This window comes from Chelonia mydas, chromosome 1, assembly GCF_015237465.2.
Source record: "Chelonia mydas isolate rCheMyd1 chromosome 1, rCheMyd1.pri.v2, whole genome shotgun sequence".
Classification (NCBI taxonomy): domain Eukaryota; kingdom Metazoa; phylum Chordata; order Testudines; family Cheloniidae; genus Chelonia; species Chelonia mydas.
In genome coordinates, this window is record NC_057849.1 from 222,348,619 (window position 1) to 222,374,895 (window position 26,277).

At 40.4% G+C, this 26,277-nt stretch overlaps 1 protein-coding gene across 3 annotated transcripts in view; it reads left to right on the forward strand.

Moving 5' to 3' along the window:
* Positions 1-26,277, forward strand: part of LRP6 (LDL receptor related protein 6) — a 196,133-nt gene that overhangs the window by 79,169 nt on the left and 90,687 nt on the right. For all 3 annotated transcript variants that reach the window (XM_037914179.2, XM_037914184.2, XM_043533900.1), the window contains one exon: positions 12,769-12,966. In XM_037914179.2, the coding sequence (XP_037770107.1) occupies positions 12,769-12,966 (198 nt within the window). The remainder of the gene's footprint in view (positions 1-12,768; positions 12,967-26,277) is intronic.

The following is a 26,277-nucleotide window of genomic DNA, read 5'->3' on the forward strand; positions in this document are numbered from 1 at the left end:
TTGTAAAGGTGTACACTATTTCAGGTAACTTATAGGGTGGAAGCTTCATCATGAACAGAAGTGTCTTGTATGTTTGCAAGTTGTGTTTCAACTCCACCGTGTCTAATTTTGTTTATAAGCCCATTGGGCAAGGACCTGGTCTTCTACATCTTTTATAGCTCCCAGCCTGTCGTTGGTGCTCAGAAAAAGCCAAATAACAGCAGTATGCTCGAACTGATAAACACCTATTTTTTCCCTGCATTCCTTTATTGGCTAATATGTTAATGGCTACATATAATTTTTTTTTTAAAGTTCTACATTCTGAACAAGTTTTAAAAAGTAAAATAAGTAACTAATGTTAAACACCAACCATCCTACTAGTCACCGTTGGAGCTCTTGCAACTGTTACCAATTTTTGGTGTAGCAAAAGGTTTTTATTCCTACTGTGTTTCTGTCCGTTATCCACTTCATGAGCTATGACTACTTAGTTTCTTCCATAACCTCTTGTGAAGGACTTTGACAGTGGTTTGTTGGGGTATGTATGGGGGTTTTTTTTGGTTTGTTTGTTTTTTGAAGTCTATAGAAAGTGTATCAGCTTTTTCTTCCTCATCCATTATTTTGTGATAAGGTCAAAGAATTCTAGTAGATTGGATAAATACAATTTTCCTTTACAGAAACTTTGCTAGTTTGTCCCTTTCCCTGGTTATCTAGGTTTTATTATTTCAGCCAGTTTACCTGCTACTGATGTAAACTAAGGTTCACGTTGGCTTTCAGGATCCATTGTATTACATTTGATGTGATTCCTGTAGAGACAGCTAGTTGTAGTGCTGAGAAATATGTTTGAGATGTATGCATCGCCATCATGCATCTGGTATTCAAATGTAGTGCAGTGGTGGTTTAAAATAATACAGGTCCACTGCCTAGCAGGGAAGGAGAGCTAATAACAGCACCAAGAAGGCTGAAGTGCTTAATGTCTGTTTTGCTTTGGTCTTCTCTAAATAAGTTAATACAATACTAACAACATGAGGTATGGAATTCAACGCAGAATAGGGAAAGAACACGTTAAAAATATTTAGATGAATTACATGTATTCTAGTTGGCAGGGTCTGATGAAATTCATCCCATGGCTGTGGTTCACAAACTTTTTACTAAGGCGACTCACCAACTGCATTTGTCGTTTTTTTGTATGACCCATCTTTACATGTACGGTAACTCCTCACTTAAAGTCGTCCCAGTTAATGTTGTTTCGTTGTTAACATTTGTGGAGAAAAAATTCAGTGGACCCAAGTAGGCCTAAAACTTTGGTCAAGCTAACTGTGTACATGAAGCATAAAAAGAAAGTGAGGAAAATTCCATTGTAAGGCAATTGCAGCAGCACAGCTTAAAAAACATTAACCACAAAAGAACAACCTGTCAATAACAGGAAAAATCTTGTTCCAAATATATTCCAAATAAGGTAATTAAGACAAAAGTATGTGTAATTTGTCTGTGGTTTTAAGCTTTAAAAAGCTGTGTGTGTGTTTGTCATCAGGGGGCAGCTACTTAAAGCTATACCCCCCCCTCCCCCCCGCACTTGTAATCAATAAAGGAGCCTCAGGCTTGGTTTTAATCCAAACACAACGCGTGGTTAATTTTTTCCACTACACGTTGCTGATCAATTAGGGAACATTCTCGTTTAAAGTTGCGCAGTGCTCCCTTATAGAGTTTTTTGGCAGCCACCTGCTTTGTCCAAGGCTTGTAGGAAGAGCAGTCCATTGCAGCTAGCTGGTGGGGGCTTGGAACCAGGGTGGACCGGCAGCCCCCCTATCAGCTCCCCGCTCCCGTAAATTCCCTGTCCGGCAGCTGCCCAGCAGACTACCAATTGCCTGCAGTTCAGCTGTCCCTTCCCCAACTGCCATGTGCTGCTCCTCTCCTCTGCCTTAGAGCTGCTCCCGGAGGCCTCCTGCTTGCTGTGCAGAGAGGGGTGCTAATGTGAGGGTGTCCTGCCCCCCATCTCCACAGAGTGCGGGGGCCGGACACAACAGCTCAGGACGGAGGGAGCTTGCCAGCAGCAGCCATTGTCTCAACTTGCTGATCTACTTAAAAGGAAGTGGGTATTCACCCACGAAAGCTTATGCTCCAATACGTCTGTTAGTCTGTAAGGTGCCACAGGACTCTTTGCCACTTTTACAGATCCAGACTAACACGGCTACCCCTCTGATACTTAAAAAGGCAGTGTACTTAGAGTGGGGTCAGTGTACTTAAAGGAGCAATGCTTATCTCTCTCACACACACGGTGTGTGTCTTGGTCTCGGTCTCTCTCTCTCTCTCTCACACACGGTGTGTGTCTCGGTCTCTCATGCTGCCTTGTAGAGTGTGAGGCTACATTAACAACAAAGTGTTAACCTTTGAGGGCTCAGCTGAGTGCTAGTTCATCATTTAGCAGTAAGGCATTCCCTGGGAAATAGCCCACCCTCTGACTTCACCACCTCAACCAAGCTTCACAATCCTCGTTGCTGTGTACAGTATTAAATTGTTTAGTTAAGACTTATATGTTTTAAATACACGCACACGCACACACACCCCCCCACACCCCCCAACCCTGGGGTGGGGATGAAGGTTGATGGGAGGAGGTGGAGAAAGAGACTGCTTTGTACTCACTCTGCAGCAGCAGCTCCTGTCCCATGGGGCTGGGCCCAGCTCTGGGCATTGTAACGTGGCACACAGGGTTGCAGTGACACTCAGGTTTGGCTGAGCCACCCCTCTGTCATGACCAAATTTGAGTGAGTGGCTTTGCGAGCTGGAAACATATGATTTAGGAAATGTGACCTATGAGGAAAGGTTAAAAAACTGGGCATGTTTAGTTTTGAGAAAAGAAGACTGAGGGAGGACCCGATAAGAGTCTTCAAATACGTTGAGGGCTGTTACAAAGAGGATAGTGATCCATTGTTTTCCATGTCCACTGGAAGTAGGAGAAGAAGTAATCCGCTAAATCTGCAGCAAGGAAGACTTAGGTTGGATGTTAGGGACAACTTTTTAATGGTAATGGTAGTTAAGTACTGGAATAGGCTTCCACAGGAGGTTGTAGAATCACCATTGTTGGAGTTTTTAAATAACAGGTTAGACAAAGGGATGAGCTAGATATATTTGGACCATGGGAAGCTGGGCTAGGTGACCTCTCAAGGTCCCTTCCAGCCCTACATTTCTATGATTTTATGCTACCCTTTTTTGAACCTTGGTACCGTATAATCTCCTTATTGGCTTGGCTACTCACACAGAGGTGGATTTTCTAAAATGATTTTTTTTAAATGCTGCAGTTCTGACTAGCTTTATTTCCTGCTCACTTCGAAATAAACAACAACAATAAAAAAACATCTTCATGGTTAAAAAACAGGAATTTTCTCAGACTTTTAGTATGCGACAGCCTTCAGACAGGAAAGGTTAATTTGCAAGTCCTTGGAGCAAAAGCCCTTTGTACCTGCTCAAACAGTGGAGCTGCCATCTTTGTCAACACTCGGCAAGAACTGGTTCTGCTTCGGTTCAATATATCTCTTTCTTTTTGGCTAATTCCCGGGGTTCTGCGACCAAAAGGCCAATCGTGCATGTGTCTCTGAACACTATCAGCATGTTTGCTTACTGTGTCAAATACTACTTCTCAAGGACTCTAACTAAAGTCTGGATGGGAATGAAAGGCAACCCTTTCTCTCTGGTTTTCTTGTAACACAGCCAGTGAATTTTTTAACTAGAGTGATTATATAATACCTGCACATTTGAGTTGTTTTGGATATCCATGTTTTATATGGGTGGATTTTGCAAACTTGGTCATTTCTTTCTGTATAGGAGATGGGACTGTTGTGTTATTTCCTGTTTTCAGGTTGACCTGTTGTAATATTTTAACTTGGATAATGACTATATCAGGTATTTGTTTTTTAAAAACAGGCAAAGCATTAGTTTGGTATATTAGCATTTAATGTATTAGATGATATGATTTTTCAAAAGTGGAGTTCCTAGGCTTATAAAATTTTTAAAAGGAAAGTAATTTAATTAAAAATAATGGCTATTTCTCTCTGCCACTTTACCAACTTCTCAGAGTAAGAAGCTAAGGGCAGGCCAACAGTATGGGTGAAAGTGGATCTAAGCTACACAATTTTAAGTTATGTAGCTTACGCTATGTTGGGAGATGCTCTCCTGTCCACTCCCCTTACTCTTCTTGTTCCGGTGGAGTACTTGAGTTGATGGGAGAGCGATTTGCAGTCGATTTAGCGGGTCTTCACTAGACCGGCTAAATCAACCCCCAGTGGATCGATTGCCGCAGTGTCGATCCCCTGGTAAGTGGAGACGAGCCCTAAGATTAGATTGATACTGGAAGCTCTTGATGACCTAGCAGTGTTGGTTAGGGGTGGGTTGTGTGATTTTTTTTGTTTGTTTGTATTTTTGGGTTTGACTGATACTTTTGCATCTACTCTGGGGCTTCCAGTAGTACAACTATACCAGCATAAAAGTGCTTCTGCCAGTAAGTACAGTGTATTTTGCTCAGGAAACTGGCATTTGCTATATTGGCAAAAACACTTCTTGGCCCGTGTAAGTTGTGGCTACTGAACATTTTCTGCCTAGACTAGGCCTTAGAGATGTGAAATATCCTCTTTCCCCATTATCTTCTATACATTGCTGGCCAAATCTTGTTGTCTTGGTACTACAGCTGCAGAGACTGAGAATGGCAGCTGAAAGAAAAATCTAACATCTCCAATTGCATCACTTGGGATGACTGTCACATGGTAGGCATGCTGACATCTTCAGCCCTATGTGAAATTTTAAGATCAACAGAAAGAAGATGACTCGATTTGCATGAAAATATCAGTAAACTTCTTTGTGTTGCTTTCATTTTGTCCAATATGTAATTTTTGTGTGGAGAAACTGAAGTTTTTAACCAGCTGTGCCCCTAACTGGTAAGCGTAGTAAGAAGTAGCAGCTTGCATGGAGCCTTAAAAAAACTGCACTATTCAGGTAGCTAAAAATGCCTTTTGTTGTATCCAGACTGTGTCTTGTAGGGACTGTTTGTTCTTCCTTTGTTTTTATGGCAATAACTGGGGAATGAGAAGATGTTATTGACCTTAAGTGCTTTTTGTTGGTTGTTTTTTTCATTTGGGAGCATAAAAGGATTTCCTGAGTCTTTCAGTAAATTGAGAAATTTCACACTGACAGTCTTTCTGATGTCTGAAAATAATTTATCCATTGCATATATGCATTTAACACTTTCTTTTGATGCTCTCTTTCTATGTTTTTAAAAAATATGTTCTCAGGAAACTCAGATGGATCCTTAAGTTGTTTGTTTTTTTTTTAAATTTGATACTCTTGGATTGTTAATACAATGGCAAATTCAGAATGATCTCCCATTATTTATTTTGTCAGAGCTTGCGGGTGAAAATTCCTTCTGCAAAGTCAGTTACTTTACAGGAAAATTCCAGTGAGCCACTACCTTCCAGTATCTTCAATAGCCAACATATATTTACTATATGTAATTTTTATACTATTTTTTTTTTTGGAAATCCCTGTCTGCTTCAGTACATTTATCTGGATGGTCCCAGTGGATGGCACGTCATCTTGGCTTCATATTGCTCCATTATTATGTGAGCAACAGTTGTACTGAGGCTGGAACCAAATAGAGAGCAGGGACCACTCCAGAGTTGATAAGCTCCACAGGGGTTGCTTTAGTTCAGGGCCTGGAATGGTTTTACAAGCTTCTCAGCTGCCTCAGTCCCTGCAGAGCTTAGAGGTTTGTAGGGACCAAAACTAGCATAATTGGAAAGTTGAAGCATTCACTGAGAAGGGCAATACCAAATAATTGGCTGTCCCAATCAAGCAGCTGTCTGTTGCACTGAATAACATTGGGGAAGGTAAATGGTTGCCTGGGAGGTGTCCCAATTAACTGGCTTAAAATCAGTTAAGTATCATGTACAGAATCTCCAATCGCTGAATGGGACTGTTGTGTGTGTCACAGTGTGGGTTAGTGGCACCTTAGAGACTAACGAATTTATTTGAGCATAAGCTTTCGTGAGCTACAGCTCACTTCATCGGATGCATTCAGTGGAAAATACAGTGGGGAGATTTATATACACAGAGAATATGAAACAATGGGTGTTACCATACACACTGTAACAAGAGTGATCAGGTAAGGTGAGCTATTACCAGCAGGAGAGCTGGGAGGAAAAAATCTTTTGTAGTGATAATCAAGGTGGGCCATTTCCAGCAGTTGACAAAAGGTCTGAGGAACTTCTTTGTGTATATAAATCTCTCCACTGTATTTTCCACTGAATGCATCCGATGAAGTGAGCTGTAGCTCACGAAAGCTTATGCTCAAATAAATTCGTTAGTCTCTAAGGTGCCACAAGTCCTCCTTTTCTTTTTGCGGATACAGATTAACACGGCTGCTACTCTGGAACCTGACAGTGTGGGCTGTCATTTTAATGATACTCTGAGCAGGGGCCTAGTTTTCTGGGTGGATAGTAGGGGTGGAAGAATCTGCAGCACCATTGGAAGGCATTAGAGAGCTACAAAGCTGGTGGAGGATGGCGATGAATTTCCATTCTTGTGTGTCCACCGTCATAAATAACTGTTTAATTACAGTATTTAATCTTGACATTTTGTTTTCAGCATGCTTTCTTATGCATACCTGAAATATTTTTCCTATAGTGTGTGGTTTGTGAGCTTTTTGGAATAAGGACCCTGTTACCTATTTTCCCCCCTCCATCTACAGAGACTGAACTGAGAACATCAATTGATTTGCTGTATCCTTAATTAGTAATCTCTTTTGGTCATTACCAGCTTGGGACATATTAAAACTGCTGGGCTACAGCTGAACAGCTCCACACTCCAACTTCTAGCCAGTCATACTACTTTATAAAAAGAAAAGGAGTACTTGTGGCACCTTAGAGACTAACAACTTTATTTGAGCATAAGCTTTCGTGAGCTACAGCTCACTTCATCGGATGCATTCAGTGGAAAATACAATCTCCCCACTGTATTTTCTACTGAATGCATCCGATGAAGTGAGCTGTAGCTCACGAAAGCTTATGCTCAAATAAAGTTGTTAGTCTCTATGGTGCCACAAGTACTCCTTTTCTTTTTGCGAATACAGACTAACACGGCTGCTACTCTGAAACCTACCATTAATTAGGCTGGCATATTCCCTTAAGAACTACCTCCTCTGACCTCACTTCTTTTCAAATCTGCAATAGTTAAAACCTTGTGTTTGACTTCATTTAGTTACCTGCAAATGTCATGGGGGTGACATCATCATGACAACATTTTGAAATTCATAGAGGAAAAGGGGCTGTGAGAGCAAAAGCTGTTTTCATTCAAGTAGGTTGAACGTGATCATTGTTCTGAAAGAAAAAAAGAAACACAAGTAGAAAAGCACACACATTAACTTTCAATGGTGTAAGAGCTGCTTTGCATTTAATGTTGCATGATGGAGCAATCATTTTTCCTCCTTTTTATATTCAGACACCAAGAATTTGATGTGAAACTATGTTTAATTTTTTTCTGTATCATAATTTAAAAATGGCCAAGGAGATGATTCAGTCTTGATTTTTCTTCACTGAGGCTTCTTGGTTGAAACCACACTTGTATTTGGGGATGAGGCTAACCCCAGTCTGGGTGAAAGCAAGCAAACCGAGAGATTGTGGGTGGGGGAAGGGAGGGAGGGTTGCTTTAAGACTTTTTTTTTGTAAGTGGTTTACTATGTAAACAAGTTTGAGGAAGATTGTTTTCATTACCATTGAATTGCAGTAGTTACTGCATTATCTATACCATTCATCTGGTGGCCCAATGCAAATATAGCCATTTATATCATGATTTAAACACAAAGGCTCAATTCTTTATTCATAGGTGCCTAACTGCAGGTATCTCAAGTCCAGATTTGAGCCCCTGAAATGAAGTGGCCTGATTTTCAGAGTGCTAAGCACGCTCTACTCCCATTAACTTTAGCAGGAATTGAGTGCTTAGAACCTTTGACAGCCCGGCCACTTTTACTGTTGTCCTCAACTTCAGGCAGATGAGTTTGAAAATTTGATCTTAAATTAATTTCTGCCCAAGCCATTACTGCAAATTAGGCTGAGCTGAAGGTGTGCTTGTTTAATGCAGAACTGGGGCTTGCTGCTGCTTTGCATTTTTGCGGGTGATGTAAACTTTCTAAGCAAAAGCTTTTTTAAATTGCTATCAACAAAATTCTGGGCCTTAGTCAAGCAAACTATCCAAGTGAATTAGATGGGTCGAAGAACCTTTCTGTTTTCCGTGGTTCAGATAATCAATCTTCTCTTTTTTCCTTAAAGGGATTTTGGATTAAAATTGAGAGGAAGGGTCTGAGTTTAAAAAAATCTGCCCACAAATTTATGATTTTTGTTAGCGTGTATGAGTTTTATAGTCTGTTTTGTCTCCGTTTCATCTGACATAGTCAAAATGGTTAAGTGATTTTGATTAGTGTTTGGGTGAGATTTGGGCGTAGATTAAAGACAGCAGGCTCAGATTTCATCCTTCAAACTGATGTGATGTTGGGTGGAGGGTAGGAAACTATTTGTTGGCGTTTTACCATTAATTTCAAGAGGTCCAGGATTTCCACCCTGGGGCTTGCAAACAGTACAAATTTCTGTTGCTCTAGTGGTGCTCACACACCTCACACACATTTCTGCAGTGAAATCTGTGCCTGTTGCATCCTCAAAGCACATAAAGGCTGCGGTATGTAGTTACTTCAGTGAGGAAAGAGTCAACTAGAAGTTCTTCCACATCTGTGTTACCTATAAAGCTGTGTTGTAGTTAGTATCATAGGTCCAAATGAAGGCAAAAAGTTCCAGAGCACGTGAGCAATATTGACCTGTTCAATACTTAAAACTGTTCTCACTTTTTTCATAGGAACTGGAGGCCAGTTCTCAGTGATTACTAATCTTCTGAAAAACAGCTGTACTTTAAATTTTTTCCACGTTAACTATATGCAAAAAGGCATATTCAACATTTTTGTGTAGTTGGAAATCCATCTGTTTTTCCCTCTTGTACAACTCAAAAACAGGGGCGCAGATTTCAGTTAAACTTTTTTACAAATTTCCCTCTTTGGGCTGAGGCCAGGCATGAGAAACATCAGTCCAAAAGTTGAGTTTTATAGCAAGTTATGAGTAAGGCTAAGATTATGTCACGGAGGTCACATAAACCACGGAATCCATGACTTCCATGACACTTTCTGCTTCAGCCCCGGAGCTCTGAGCTGCCAGAGAGAGGCTCTTCCTCCTCTCCTCCCCTCCCCACCCCCCCCAACTCCAAGGGCAGCTGGGGTACCCTAGAGCTCCCACCCACCATGGGCGCCAGAGAGGGGACCCTGGAGTTGTCAGCTGTAGTGGTGGCGGGCGCTGGACTCCCTTCCTGCAGCAGGGCTCAGGCTCAGCCCCGTTTTGTCACATTTATTTTTAGTAAAAGTCAGGGACAGGTCACAGGCTTATGTGAATTTTTGTTTATTGCCCGTGACCTGTGTGTGACTTTTACTAAAAAGAACCATGACAAAATCTTTACCTTCGTTATTAGTAATTTGGAAAAGGCATATTCTATAATGGAAGTTAAGTAGCATATGATAACAAGTGGATGGTATAATTTAACAGAAAATACTTCTTTTAGATTTTCTTTCAGTAGTGAAATAAAAAACACATCTCCTATACTATAGTTGCCTTTTACAGAAATTTAAAGAAAAGTCCTTAAAAAAACCACATACCTGTTTCACCTCCCCCCTATGGTTTGTTACCTGCCACAATTTAATCATATAAAAATCTTGATTCTGTAAACATTCCAGAAGAATGGAAATGAAATAGTTAAGTGTGTAGGTTGACTTCACCTAAAGATGTAAACATAGATTAGACTGTAGTCTTGTGAATCATCACACTTTCTTTTCGTTGTTTTTATGTGAGCAAAGTTATTGTGAATATTTCTTCATGGTAGAGTTAATTTGGGTGATGTGCACTGGAGTCTGAGCCATTGTGTTGGCCTGACTTAAGAGGTGAGCAGCCTCATTGCAAAGCCGTACACAGATATGTCCACTCAGCTGCATTCACCCTGGCATTGCACTCACTCATATGAGGCACCAGGACTTGTGGGGGCTCATCCCAGAGATCTTCGTGGTGCACTAAGGTGGACCACTCTGATTCTTTCCCAGTGAATTGTGATAGAAATAGTCTCTCCTTCCCAGCACACGGGATTGTGGGAGGAAACTAGAGGACTGTCTGCACTTGACTGTGCAGAGTGAGTTACCAGCCCACATGAATGCGGAACCTGGGCTGTAACCAGCTGGCCCAGGTAGAAAGCACCACCACGCTTGGGTGAGAGATTTTTGTATGTGGACAGAAGGAGAGAAAAATCCTCTGCTCGCTATTCAGTGAAGATAAGTCTCTTGATTTTCCCAAATGAAGCACAGCACTTACATATGTTCTTTCTGTGCCATCATCTGGTGTGCTGGATCTGCTGGCTCCACCGAGTTTAACTGGGACTAAAACCTGCAGGCTTCCAAACCATAGAGAAGAAAACAAACAGATGACTGTTTAAAAGCTATTGGAGAAACTGAACAAAGGTCAAGGGAACTGGTTTGAAATGTCCTAAAATCGTAATCTGAATTTGTGCATGCATGGGCGTGCGTATGTATTCTGACAAATGAAATGGGCCTGTTTGTGAATTCTTGGAGGACTTTCATTTTGTCACTGAGCTTTCCTTACCTGGTTTTACTTGAATAATTGCATTTTGTTTAAAAGATGAGAGAAAGGGAGAAAGAAATGAGCCTATTATAGCAACTAATGAGCTATCTGTTACAGCCTGAAGGGTTGGTCAGGCAGGGTGGTCAATACCTTGGAACCTGTTAACCTTTGGAAAATATTTGACTCTGCTGGGGGAGGGGGAAGGGGTGTTTCTTTAAAAACTATTAAATCAACTTTATTTCTTTTTGTAGAAGTACTGCTTGAATTTCTTTTTCAGGTTTCTAATTGCACCTTACCATGCCGGTTGGCCAGATAACCTGCCAAAGGTGCTATTTAGTAATCTTTTTCTAAAGTAAGATTAGATTTATTTTCTTCTTGACAGATAACTCATTCCCTCATGGTGTTCATTCATGTCTAGAGAAATTTCGTGCATTCTCTCTAAACCCCCATGCAGTGTGTGAGTTTAAGGTAGAAAAATCCCTTTTTAAAGAGTGAATCATGTGAGACTGAATTGGACAGTATTTGTGTTGCTTGTGGTGCATGTCTGTCTGTAGATATAACATTGTATTAAACACTCATTTGAGTCTGTAAACATAGATTAAGGGAAAATATGACTTGGAATTTCCTGAGTCTTTATAAAAATAAATAAATAAAACAAACTTTGCCAAGAAGAACTTCATCTGCAAATGTTTCTTAAATATGTTGCATGTCTGTTTTTGTTTAAAGCATGGGTGGCCAGGTCCTGTTCTCACATGTGGGCACCATACAGTGACATATTGTGCCTCTGAGTGCTACAAGTGTCCAAGAGCTGCAGTTTTCCCTTGTTGACGCAATGTTTTGCCTGGCTTTCTTATCCACCTGTTTAATTTCTTGCCCCATATGTTGTTCCTTTAGGTACAAAATAGTGTTTATTCCTAAGTCCTTTTACTAGTCCAGAAGAGTAGAGTTAGTTCCTCCTACCATCAGCAAAAGAGCAGAGTTTTCTGATTATACTCTTTCCCTCTCCCCCCTCCCTTATCTAACTTCCATATGTTTCCTCTTAGGGTTAACTATGACCAGGTAACATGCTTTTACATGTCTTTGTTTACACTAGGGGTTCTCAGACTGGGGGTTGGGACCCCTCAGGGGGTCATAAGGTTATTACCTGGGGTTCACAAGCTGTCAGCTTCCACCCCATACCCTGCTTTGCCTCCAGCGTTTATAATGGTGTTAAATATATGCAAATGTGTGTTTAATTTATATGTTGGGGGGGGTTGCACTCAAAGACTTTCTGTGTGAAGGGGGTCACGAGCACAAAAGTTTGAGAACCACTGGTTTACACGATTTCCTAAGTAGTGCTTAAAAAGGTGTGTATTAACGTGTGTTAATGTGTTTTAAAACAGAGTTTCGCAGCCTAGAGATGATTTCTTCTAGGAAAAAAGCCTAGAGCCTTTAATGTGATTTCTTTTTTTAAAATCTGGATTTGGCACCCAATATAGACAGGCTAAATTGTGTTTAAAAACATGTCAGCTGGTTGTCTGTCTCTAAATCCATTCTTTCACAAAAGCAGTTTCCCTGCCAAAAGTGCTCTCCCAGCACAGAAAACAAACAGAGACCCGAAAGAAAACAACCCTCCATTATATCTGTTTTTCTGCCACTGCATACAATTTCTGTCCCCCCACAATCCCTACACTACCACACTCTTCTCCGTGATCCATATTAAAGGAGTTATTTTCTATGACAGTGCACATTGTCTAATTTCCCTGATTAATTTTGATGCTGATAGGTTATAGATAATGTGTGTAGAATTTCCCCAAATGTCTCATGCGGTCTGAGGGAAGAGAACCTGAAAAGAGTAATATCAAATTACACTATCGAATGATGTTTGAGAGATTTTAGTTAAAAACAGAAGCAAAACCTAGATACGCTTGTTCTGCTTCACAGAAGGTCGGTACATTGCCCTGTAGAATATAGCTTCAGAGAAAGAGAACTCAGTCTCTTTTAGAAAAATAGCAACTAAGCCTTCATCTTGACTGGAATATAATTCCAGTGATTAGAGTGTAGATTTGAACATAATCTGTATCCTTCTCTTTTTAAAAAAAAATTATAGGTTCATGTATTGGACAGATTGGGGAGAAGTGCCAAAGATAGAACGTGCTGGGATGGATGGTTCAAGCCGCTCCGTTATAATAAACACAGATATTTACTGGCCAAATGGATTGACTTTGGATTATGAGGAATGGAAGCTTTATTGGGCAGATGCTAAACTGAACTTCATCCACAAATCAAACCTGGATGGAACTCATCGGTAAGAAATTTTAATATGACCTATATGCTAATCCAATGGTTTTTGAACAGACTCTGTTTAATAAATACATAAGCTCTATAGCAGCTGATTCGAACCAGTCAAACTGCCATGTTAGCACTCATGAAGCTCCAAACAAACTAATAGTAAAATAAAAACAAACTACAGGTGGGGTTTGAATGGATACTCAAACTGGGGGATGGTTCTTAATCTGTTGTATTCTTAGAAAAGCTACAAAAGCCTTTCTTCTGAAGTGATCCTTAAAGGGACTCCTGTTAATTTATGTGGTTTTACAGTAACATTTTCCTGTTTTTTTTTTTTTAATGGATTTTCTGCCCCTGCTTGCTGTAAGGATTATTTCTTCTTAAAGACAGTACTGTCAGCTCTCGCAATTTTATTGCAAGCCTCACACTCTTTGGTCTTCTTCTGATAGCCCCGGGTCCTTGCATCAGGTAAATGTGGCAGAATCTCAACTTGCAAGTCTCTAAAAACAAATATTTCTAGCCCTTCTCGTTGTGTCTCTAAGCAGAGGCCTGTCAAATGCAGCAAATAAACAACATGGGGGAAAATATTTCAGTCTTTTCTTCTCTTTCAGTCAGATAAGGTGTTACTTATGACAAGAACAGGGTGGACCATTTTCAGGGATGTATGTGTGGGTGCTAAATTGATTGTGTTACTACAACAGTGCTGTTAAGGGGGTTATAGATTTAGCTATGTCTGGTACATTCAGGGCTACCTTTCAAGTAGAGGCGTACTTGGTACTATCTGAATGCACTCTTAGCTTGCTTGCAGGATGTTGCTTTTCTTTACCAAATGAGATGGTCTGTGCGCTGATATCCTCCATGAAAATGTACCCCATGTAGCTTATTCCTGAGATGTTTTACGGAAATACTTCATACTGTCCAACATTAAGTCTTGGTGTTTTCTTTTGCAGCCTTCTGTGATAGCTTCTAATTGGTTTATTTATCAATAAGGTTTCTTTGTTACTCTCTGTCAGACATCCTAGTGATTTAGCAATTGTTCCTGTGTGAACATAAATTCATGGTCAAATAACTGGGCCCTTTAAAGAGCCTCAGTATCTGCTATCTAGGCCTTTCATTTTAATTTGTTACACAGGCAGCATTTATAAAACACATCCACTGTATTAATGTGTTATTTATTTATAATCCATGGTTTCCTGCCAGAAAGCAGAGGATAAAACCACAACATGGCTGGCTCTGTGGCTTATGCCACATACGTCCTGAAGCCTGCCTCTTAACAGACAAAAAACTTTGTTTCAGTGTTTCATCCAGAATTTTTGTATTAGCATTTGTCTGAGGGATAACAGCAGCTGCGTACAATATTTTTTTTCAACTATTATAAATAATTTAACTAGTATAGATAATTCCAGGCTGGGTATGAGGTTTGTAGTTTAAGTGGATTTTGAAATGACTCTGGAATTGTTGCCTGGGAAAAAGGAAAATAATTGGAAGCTGATGATACTCCTGCCTCTAAGAATGCAGGACTGCCCAGTGGCTCCAAAGTGGTGGGCAAAGGGGCAGAAATGACATTATCAGGTAAAATGCCTTAAAATGCAAAATAACTGATGTATAAAATTATTTGGGTCTGTGATACATAATTTTTTTTAATATAAATCATTAACAAAGAAGGGAACAGAGGATGTTCCAGTTAGTCTAATTTTGGCAAAAAAAAAATTGATGTTAAAGCTCTCTTCTAATGAAAAAGGAGAGGTCTTAAATCCAGTTAAGTGATGGGTGCTTAAAAATCTTCATTTTGACTGAAACTGACCACATGAAGGGCACAGAATGACAGCTTGCCACCCGACAGGTTACATGCCAGAGGTGGATTTCTCATCCAATTTTTAAATGACCAAGCTTTGTATAATTGTCAAAAGACTCACACATGACAGCTGATTTGATCACACTTGAAACCCAGCTTGTAGTTTTTGCCCAACAGAGTAAATATGTAGCTTGCTTTATTTTTTTGAATTAGCTGTTTTATGCTCTCAGATTTGGATGGGAGAAAGAGGAGAAGCTTATTAACTATACTAAAATAAGGGGATGGCAGCGGTGGGTGGTGGGAGTCATTGGGTTCGAATAGATAGTCTGGGTAGGGCCCATGGGAAATTATGCATAATGTAGACATCTGGTGATGGTAAGTGTTCATTGTTAAAGCACCCAGTGATCAAAATCAATACTAACCTCTATCCAATTTGATATATGTGTGTATGTGCTTTCCTAACGTGCAAACACAAGTTTCCCTGCGTCTTATCCATCATTCCCAGTCCTTCCAGCTCCACAGAAACCTCACTGTTCCTGCAGGCACTTTTGCATTTTCAGTATTTCTTTCCTGCAGGCTTGTTTTCAGCATCTCTCTTCTTAATGGTCTACTGTACAGCAACACGTGAACTTTAGATTGTAAGTGAACTCATCCCCTTACTTGCCTTTGGCTAACCTTAAAATGATAGTTGGAATTAGGAGGGAAATAGTATTTATTTGAAGAAAAATAAAAAACAAAAAAACCCAACTGTTTCTGAACCAGGTGCTAATAACCTGCCTTAAGCAGTCACAAGCGTACTCCACTCTCCGCAGCACCTGGTTTTCCCTCGTCATATAAGGGAGCTGTAAACATTCAGAATATAGTCAGCATCTGTGTCTGGTGTGCTGTGTTTTTTACAGTTCCCGTTCATCATGGAAAAAGAGGAAGATTTGTTCAAGGAGCAAAGCAGCTCTTTCTAAATTTTTTTTTCTTCTCTGTCTTTACCTTCTAGACCTTTGTCTACACTAGGCAAAACAGGTGTGTTTTTAAAACGTGTTAGCTAACCCATTAAAAAATCATAATATAGATGCAATATGTTGTAGTTTTAATGTGTTAACTGGTCAAGGTTTTCCTTCCTTATTTTCCTTCCCAGGGTTAATCTTGACCAACTAATGTATTAAACCACAGTTTGGCTTGTCTGCATTAATAGGTTGGTTTTTTAATGTTACCAGTCATGTTTTTAAAAACACACCTTTTTCCAGTGTTAACATACCATTAGTTTATTCAGTTTTCAGTAGCTTGGCTCTTTAGATGTCACCATTTTCTTAGTTTCCTCAGCCAAGATCTGAATTTCTAACATAAAAAAAAAAAAAAAAAAAAAGCAGGAAATAAAACAAAAAAACAACCTTTGAAAGGAAACAGACTTGTGAGGCCTTCTTTAAATGCACACAGACCTAAAAAAGGGTACAAATCCAATTTTTTCCTCTTTTGCAGGCCATCTTTTAAAATCCATGCACATACAAAACATACCACGACATTGCAAAAGTGGAGAGCAGAAGACTGGGAGGGCAAGGACAACATCACTAACCCAAACCTTATTTCTAAATTACTGATGTTAGTGAGGACTCATAGTATAATATGAAGGGGTGTAGAGATGGATATGGCCCTTTAAAAAACGGAACTTGTATAGCATGTAACTAATTGCTGTGTAACCAGGGTGCAGACACTTTGGTAGAAATGACCTCGGTGTTCAGATCCATAACTAGGCATCACATATAATACATTTCATATGTAATTTTTTAATAGTCTAATTTCCACCCCTTCCTTCCCCTTGAATTAGGATCTGTGATCTCTAGTAAATGCTACTAGTCGCTCTGCTTGTTTTCCGCATGGTGGTATTACATAGGGGAAAATATTTGCTCATGTGTAAGCTAGAGAACCATTGAAGCAATAAACAGAAGCAACTGGCTTTACGAAAATTGTATAGTTTGGCAAATATAATGTCCTGAATCTGTTCAGATTTGGTCAGTTTTGCAGAGGAGGCGGATGAGAGTACAAAGATCTGCCTCCAGCCTTTTTAGTCTTGCATAATATAAGGCAGAAGACAAAGGTAATAGCAGATACATGTGTTGTAGCAAAGAATCTACCAAGAAAGGAGGATCAAATATGAGACTTCATACGAGAGAGAGAGAGAGAGTTTAGTAATAATACCAAATACTATTAATCCAGAAAAGAGCTTCAAACAAGCCAAAGGAAATGGAGGTTTGGTTTGGCATGAATTTAGAAAGCAATATAACCTAAATTGGATGTGAAAAGCCAGTGTCTCTGATCGGTAAAGCTCTAAGTATTAGAGGTTCAGACACAGCTCAAATTAATATACTGTTTGTGTACATTACAAATATAGAAAATCAGTTTCTTTGATTTTCCAAAAGGAATTTGACAGCCTCCACAGACATATTGTGGAATATTCTTCAGTTCTATGGAATCCCATCTAAAGTTGCCAATACCATTACAATTATGTATAGAGAGGCGAAGCACTCTATAAGAGCGAACAATCGGGCAGCACAATGGTTCAAAGCGGACACTAGCATGAAACACAGCTGTGTTCTAGTTGATCTTCTAGTTAGCATTTCCATAAATTGGATAATGAAGAAATGTATTAGCAACATAAACACTGGTAATTCATGGGTAGATGGGAAATGCCTTGAAGATCTACAAAGATAATCTGGAAAAAGAGCATGCAAACAGGGTTCAAAATTAGCTATGCTAACACGCACGTCCTCAAAAGAGGTCAAGCAGCAACATCACATTAGAAGGCAAAGATATCAAGAAAGTTGAACAGTTCATTAAACTCACAGCAAATGGAAATCAAACATATACAGCATCAGAAAAAACTTTAGAATTTTCGACCCAGACATAATCTCAGGATTAACATATGCCACAAATGCTGGAGATTTACCAAAATGTTAGTCAGAAAACTAGACACTGTTGAAAATGTGTCTACAAAAGATTCTGGGCATTAGATGGAAAGATTTAATCACCAATGAAGAGATCTGAGAAATCACCAACCAGCAGCTCATATCCACTGAAATTGGAAGGAAGTGCTGGATATATTTGGGGCATCTACTCTGCATGCCAGTGCACAGACTCCCATGTGGAAACTAACTGTTGTGAAAAAATGAGGGAGCCGAAGAGAAACCTTAAGAATAACCCCTAATAGGGAGGACATAACTGTTGATCTCTCCACCACGGAGCAGATGGAAGCAACAGCAAACGGCAGAGAGGAATGAAGTAGATGAGTTTCTGCCCTGTGTGGCAACAGTGGTGCGGGAAGGATGTGGTAGTAATATGTGAAAGAGAGAAAAATCTTGATGTTGTTGAACATACCAGAAATTGTAGGAAATATGCTGCTTTGTTTCTATTCTTTATCTTCTAGACTAACTGCCATTTCTATTTCTTGCACTAAATAGCAATCAAAATATATGGATTTAAATTAAACAGGCTACTGTGCTTGTCAGCAGCAAAAGACAATAAATAATATGGTGCATCCATGACAGCTTACTTTCTCACTTTCTTGGCTTTTCCTTTGGGGATAGGGGAAAGTGAGGGTCGGAGAGGAGGAGGAGGGAGAAACCAACAGATCATGTTCAATGTTTTATTGACAGGTTTCAGAGTAACAGCCGTGTTAGTCTGTATTCGCAAAAAGAAAAGGAGTACTTGTGGCACCTTAGAGACTAACCAATTTATTTGAGCATAAGCATAAGCTTTCGTGAGCTACATCGTGCATCCGATGAATTGAGCTGTAGCTCACGAAAGCTTATGCTCAAATAAATTGGTTAGTCTCTAAGGTGCCACAAGTCCTCCTTTTCTTTTTGTGAATGTTTTATTGCTTACTAGAAAGAGGGATAGAGGAGCTCCGTCTAAACCCTGCAAGTTGCTGAATAAAAAATGATTATTAGGCCCTGTGACACTGTTAGCAATGCTTCTTCCCTTCCATTTATTCAAATAGTAAAACTCTCCCACTGAATTTGTGATACGAGATTCCATTTGTAAGAAAACGCAAACAGCAAATTTTAAGTAATCATATATAATTGTCATCTAGCCCCGGGACTTATTGGCCTGACTGCTTCAGTGATGGGTTTGTTAGAATGAAGGATGGTAGTGCAGAAGTTGATGTTCAATGTTCTTGGTTTGCAAGCGAGAGAGAGGAATGTACAGTCTTCTTTAAAACAGCCATTTCTCACATTGGAAAAACAATAGTTTAAAAATGAAATTGGCCTATGGAAGGAGTGTTTTTGTTTTTTGAGGCTCTTATCCTCCTTATCAGAGTGAACCAGTTGCTTTTTGTGGGACTAATTAAACAAAACTGAATTGCAGACATCTCTCCTGTGAGTAGAGTACTGAGATAGGTTGGCCTGCTAAGGCAGCTCTTGAATTAATTTTGTCTTGTTTTACCCTGCAGCAGCAGTTCTAATTAATAAGTTAACACATTATTGGCTGAAGGGAAATGCACTTACATGGTCCCTCAGGAAGCGTTTGTGTTAATGAGATGGGTTTAGAGGCCATTGTAAGAAAACATACTTTCAGCAACTGCCTTGTAAGTGTTTCCCGGGTTTCTAATTTTGCATTTGAGCATTGTGGGTCTGCTTTCAAGCATGAAATCATGTGTCTGTCAGATGATTAGTTGTTGTGGATTTGATGAAAAGTTAAAAATATGAAGTCTGACATTTACAATAGAACCTTTTATGCTTGTGTACATATAATTTATGGATACAGTATAATTATGTGATGTGTCTTTAAAAAGCTAAAAATTTCTTCAGCTACTAAAATGGAGCCATCTATGGGGTGAAAAGTCAATAGCTATGTTAACACTGCATGACAACTCAGAAGAGGAAGGGAAGAATACCATGGCTAATTGAAATTGCAGGGGAGGGAGTAGGTGGGCATGAATTGGAGCTAATTCCCCAACTCTTGCTAGAAGTGCTCTGGGCACTTTATTTCAGAAAGATGCAGCAGAGATGCAATTTCCAAATGTCTGGACTTGTGAACATTTACATGCTAGTGATTCTAGTTAAGCAGTAAATCACAACAGGCTGCATATTTTTGGGGCCTTTGTGCATTGTCAGGCTGAACAGACAGTGCCTTCATCCACCTCAGCTGTGTACCAGTAGCCCAGGAATGCAAACTTGTTAGAAAATGTTTACAAAGAATAATATATTTATAAAGAATATTTACAAATAAACAATGGTTACCTCAGTGGTTTTAAAGTAAAACCATACAAACGAAGAATACAGGATTATAATCAGTCAAATTTTACTTGAATCTAAAAAAATCAAATTTAATTTTAAAAATATTGCTATTTTCTTGTGGAATGTTTTTTTTTAAAAAGTCTCATTAAGTTTCTTAAAATAAAGCTGAATTGTATTCACAGTATTTCCTTAGAGCAAGCTTAAAGAGCTTTTTTAAGAGTAATTATGTAAGAAAAATAGAACTTTCAGTTCTACGTGAAATAGTTTGTAAAAATATAGCAGAAACTCTCTAATCTTCGTGACTGATAAATGAATATACATGATAAAAATATCTATTTAATTAAAATATCTAGTGCTCCCAAAAGTGAGGAAATAGCAAAACAAAATTGAGTTAAAAACATGGGACTGCTACTGTAATAGGTACTTCTATCTGTAGTTCTTTCAGCATCCCTCATTCCTGAGCACAACATCCTATGCTATTTCCATCTCAAATTCCTCTTCAGCAGAGTCCTTTGACTCAAACTGAACTTGGAGGCAATTTTATGATGTGCTCTGAAATGAGACCAACAGAATCATTTCACTTTCAACCACTATTTCACCTTTGGTTTCCAAGGGTAAGGCTTTCATGTCCTGATTCCAGTCCAGCATCAAACATCTTGTTCAGCTACAAAATTATACATTTTAAAAATGTATAATAAACTTAAGATTGAATATGCAGTATCTTAAGGTGCTTTTTACCATGGAGACTTTAAGGAAGTATCACATGGCAGATGTAGTTTTAAAAAAAGGCAGAAGTAATGGAAATACTGTGTATTTATTTTTTAAAAAATGTGTTATATCCCCAAAATAATGTTTGTTTCCCCTCTCTGTCAGGTAATTAGCACTGTGTTTGAGCTATGATAATGATATATAAATAAAGCTGTTGGTGTATTGGGGAAAGACCTCTGTAAACCACGTTGGGGATTGGTCCTGCTTTGAGCTGGGTGTTGGATGAGATGACCTCCTGAGGTCCCTTTCAACCCTGATATTCTATGATTCAACTTTCTCAATTATTTTAAAATAAGCTTCTTGGCAGAAGAAGAAACCACATGATCCCTGGAGGAATTAGGGTATACTGGGCAGGCTTTTGGTGTTACCACTGTGTTGTTATTGAGTGCCTTGCTCTCTATTAGCTAGGGTGACCAGGTGTCCAGTTTTTGACCAGAACACCTGGTCTGGTTGGTGGTGCCGTGCAGCGGGGCTGGCAGGCTCCCTGCTAGCCTCTACAGATCCCGGGAAGCAGCCGACATGTCCGGTTTCTAAGCTATAGGGTGGCCAGCCAGTGGGGTGCGTGTGATGCCCTGCCCCCCGGCCTGCAGGTGCAGCTCCCATTGGCTGGGGTAGGGCAGGGGACAAACCAGCGTGCCTAGCAGGCAGCTATTGAGAGGTCGTGACACGCGCCTTTCCTGTTGCTGCTGGCCCTCTTCTCCACCTCATGCTCCTCCTGTGGCTGGGCTCAAGCTGCAGCGCGTGCCCTGCGGCGAACTGCGGTCTGTCGCCCTATCGCTAGCACCCAGAAGTTCGAGGTATGTATCCCCGAGTGCTGGGAATGGGGCTTCGCCCCCAATCCCCTCACTGCATCCCTCCCTGTCCCAACCCTACCGCACCTCCATCTCCCTCACTGCATCCGTCCCATCCCAGCCCTGCCTCTCCCACCTACCCATCCCAGCCCTGTGCCCCTTACAGTGCTCTCCCACCCATCCTCTCCACCTCCCAGAGTTGCCACCCCCATGTCCCTCACCCCCCACAGCTCTGCACCTCATTCATCTCCATACACTGCTGCACTCCCATTGTGTCCCTATATACTTCTGTGCACCCCATATCCTCATGCACCTATACCCTTCGGCCTCCCTCCGCATCCCCATCCATCCCACATTTATACCCCTCCCCCCGGTCTCCTTCACTACCCCCTTTCATCCCCACCCTGCTCTCATCCTTGGTCTCTTTCCCTCCACCTTCCCCCATCTTTTCTCTTCCAGACCACCTTCCTCCCATCCCGGCTGGGTGTCTCTGTGTAGACAAGTGTATGCGTGCATGTATTGTATGTGTGTAAGAGACTGTGTGGCTTTGTGTAGGGAGGGGCGTGTATTGCTGCATGTGTGTTTAGCTGTGTAAATAAAATTTGCGACCTAACTCTTTGCTTTTGCTGGCTTGCGCACAAAAAAATTGATGACATAAAATATGTGTGTTCATTTCATAACCTTTGTCTAGCTACCTTATAAACTTTGTTTCAGACTCGTGGTCTGTAGGCACTAAACAACAATTGTAATATTAAATAATGTGGAGGTATATGTGTTCGTGCATGATAGAGTTGTAGACATGAATACACGTGTGTATCTGCATGTAGGTGTAGGAGTCAGTTTCTACAGATTTATTTATATGGGTATCTGGACAAGTGTGCATTTCTGTGGTTGTGCTTTATGGATTTGTATTTGTATGTGTGGTCCTAATTTCACAGATAAAATTACAATAACTTTAGCGAACAAAAAACATGGAGCTGGTTATGAAAAATGGGAAGAGGGGAGGGAAACAATCATGACAACCTTTGTGAAATTTCAGGTTTTTAAAAATTACCCTTTTTGACTATTTTTCTGCCAGCTCTAGAATCCTGTAACAAATAACCTGAAATTAGCATAGTACCTCTGTCAAAACAATAAATATGCCTATTTGGGCCTTGCAGTGAAAATGAGCACATGAGCCAGGTGGGGGGAGAGCAAGGGAAGGGGGATGGAGTGAGCAGGGGGCGGGATCTCAGGGAAGGGGCAGGGCAGTGGGTGGGGCAAGGGTGTTCAGTTTTCTGGCATGAGAAAGTTGGCCACCGTACTATTAGCTTTCCATATTCTGTAGAGCATTGGTATACAAACTTTTCCAGTTGCACCCCTCCGTTCCCCTTCTTACCATCAGTGGAATCTCTCTGTGGCCCCCCGGTCCCCCCCCCATTACTGCACAGCCAAGCAGCAGAGCTTGAGTTAAAGGCAGAGCTGGGAGCAGAACTGGGGATAGGGAGGAGCTTGGGCTAGGGGCTGAGCTGGTCTGAGAGGGAATGAGAGCAGAGCTGGGCTGGGGATGGAGCAGCGGACAGAGCTGGTCTGGGGGCAGAGTGGGGCTGGAAGCTTGGCGCTCTCTCCCTACACCCATGGGGGCTGGCCCACGCCTGGGGGCAGAGCGGGGCTGGAGCATGGCACTCTCTTCCCACCATGGGTGTAGTTTGGGGATGGAAGCGGGGGGGTGTTGCTCCTCTCCCCTCTTCCCCAAACTGCAAGCCTTGGGCAGGCGCAGAATTTTGCCTTCCACGTGTGGCCTCACTGGCCTGACTGGAGCTGCCCACCCAGTATAGAAGTCAAACTACTCCTATGCTCCTCACCTCCCAAGGGCGATGGCCCAGGCCTGAAGGCAGAGCAAGACTGCGGGGTTAAACGGAGAACTGGTCTGGGGGTGGCGTGGGGCTGGAAGCGTGGCTCTTCCTGCCTGCTCCCTATGGGAGGTTAGCCCAAGACTTGCTGCATGGTGCCCGCACCCCTTTCCCTCTGAACATTCCTCCCCCATAATTTGGGGACCACTGTCATAGGATTTAGTTTGTCAGGGCCTGGGATTCTCATTGAAACTGTTTAACATCACACCCACCTACAAGCAAATAGCCCAAAATGTCAAGAGTCATGGATATATAACTGACATTTTTTAAGGATTATGGTATAATTAAATAACTTTGTAGACAGCTACTATGGAGACAGGATGGGTGAGGTAATACTTCTATTGAACCAACTTCTGTTGGTGAAAGAGGCAAACTTTTGAGCTTACAAAGAGCTCTTCTTCAGGTCTGTAGACAGACAAATATTCTCTACAAGACAGAGTTTAACTTGTTTTATACAAGTCTGTTGCTGTTGTACGTTTTCTATTATACTTTTCATGTACTAAAAAGAATGACATTTTGGCATCTTCCCACCTATCACTGATATAGTAAAATACCTGTGCAAAAACTTTCTGTAGGGATTTAAAAAAAAACACCCTGAAAATAATGGAATCTGTGACAAAAATGTAGCCATGAGCATTCATTCAAAACAGATCCAGTATATAGTATCAGAGGTGTAATAGTTTTCAATAGGCTAATAACCAGCAAATGTAAATATGGGCCAGCAGTAACCCCTAAAGACTGTGTTCTTGATTTCATGGCTAATCAGAAAACTTTAACCTCCAGATTGTAAATTGGATTTCTATTTCTTTAATATTCCGCTGTCACTTTAGAGTAATATGGCAAATTTGCCTCTTAGCTGTCCAAGACACTTATCTTGTTGCAAGCAAGGCCTGACCTGCCTGAAAGCCCAAACCATGGCAGTGTGGGATTATGGAGGCCCTGTGGTACAAAGGAAGGTGCCTCATCCACACCACGCAACAAGTAAAGCGAAATATTGCAGACTGGTGTTAGCGTTTTGAGCTGACAGGATTTTTGTGTGTGTGTGTGTGCACACGTTTGTGTGCTTGTATGTTTTAATTGGTATGCTACTGAGAGGTTTTTGAGGAAATGTAGCTATGCTGAAATAGTGGAGACTTTTTTGTTTAAATCATTAACTGTGATTTCCTAGTTAGCAGGCCATCAATTTCATTACTTACATTCCTGGTGTGGAATCCTTTGAGTGGGTAATGAATACTCAGGTAAAAGTGGAATGTCCCTGTTTGGTGTAAATGAACTAAAATGTTCGACTTAATTTGCCCATTTCACCTTCTGTTGGATAATTGGGTAGGTTATTAAAGATTTGGTAAGGCAGCTCAGTTCAGTGGAAACACTCAGCCATCCAAGTGGGATTTCTACATCATCAGATCAACCCATCTGGACAGAAGATTGCTCCCTCTTCACTCAGTTATCGGACACGAGAGGTCAAGTGTTGTACATGAAGAACTATTTCTCACACAAATTGTATTGTAAGATTACTTGTTTAATATGGGGTGTCTATATGCTATTTTGTTAGCATGTGGCAGTGGTGTGGATAACTTCATTTTTTTTCCCCCTTTCGCTTTTGAAATTCAGTTGCAAAAAACCAAAACAATGATAGTTTTACTATCCTGGAACTGCTGGGAGATGGTAATATGTACAGAATCTTCATTTTAAAGGTGGAATTAAATGTACATAGGATAATTCTTACTCTCTACCACTGAGATTGGCCCCTACAACATGGAACATGAAGAGAAGAGACTTTAGGGATAAAGACCTTCCATGACTAGTGGACCCAACTACTGTACCTTTTGTCCATGTGCTGCATATTGAAATGTTGGCCAAGATTTTTAAACAATGATTATTGATTATGAGTACCTCAGTTTTGGATGCTGCATCATGTAAGTTATGCCCTTATTATCTCAGTCTGCAGTTCCATTATTTTTGAGACCTATAATTTTAGCTCAGAACAGTATTGACTCTGTTTCAATAGTGTTACTAGACAGCCCTTTATGTTCTGTATTGTGGAAATGATGAACTGAAACAAAACGTTGCTTTAGCTGACTGAAATTTTTTGATTTTTGCAGTATTATACCATGCTGGAAGCCATTAGTGTATGCTAATAAGTTCTGTATGTAATATGGATAAAAGAATGAAGTTCTTGGTGCTGTGGAGATGGAATATAAACAGCTGAGAGAAATACAATGGCTGAAAGTACCCCATATGTTCTGGGTTTATTGAAATACAGTTTTCAGGTAGAATGAGTTTCCTCTTTAATGTAAAGAGGAAATAATGGATTTACTGAGGCATGAAAGCTTAGTTAGAATAAGGAGGTGTGGATGATCCACAGTGTTAGATTTAGTATAATGCAGCATCCTTTGGTCTAATTGTTTGCTCTTTTAAGTTTTGGAAAAATCCCATCTTTATTCTCTGTTTTAGTTGGTGCATTTTTTTTAAAGGAAGTCTGTAAATGTTTTTCATCTTAAATTGAATCTGTTCTTGAATTTGGGAGTTGGCAGCATATTGTACAGGATTTTAGGGAAATGCCAACCTATCAAGAATAGGGATGTATAACTGGCCACTTCCTACACGTTTACAGTTTGGACTTTTATCATGCGTAGGAAAAATGTTTGTACTCAATATGGTGACCTAATAAAACCAAAAAACAATCATTCCACAACAGGGCAAGAATTTTGGTTGCTCTTAATATACAATAGGTAAATGGTTGGCCATCAGTCTTTTTTTATTCACTCAGTTTGTTTTAAATGTGTATAGCCACATATAGTAAGTATTTAGTCCTTTCTCTTCCTGCTTTCTCACAAAGTATTATATAGGCATCTT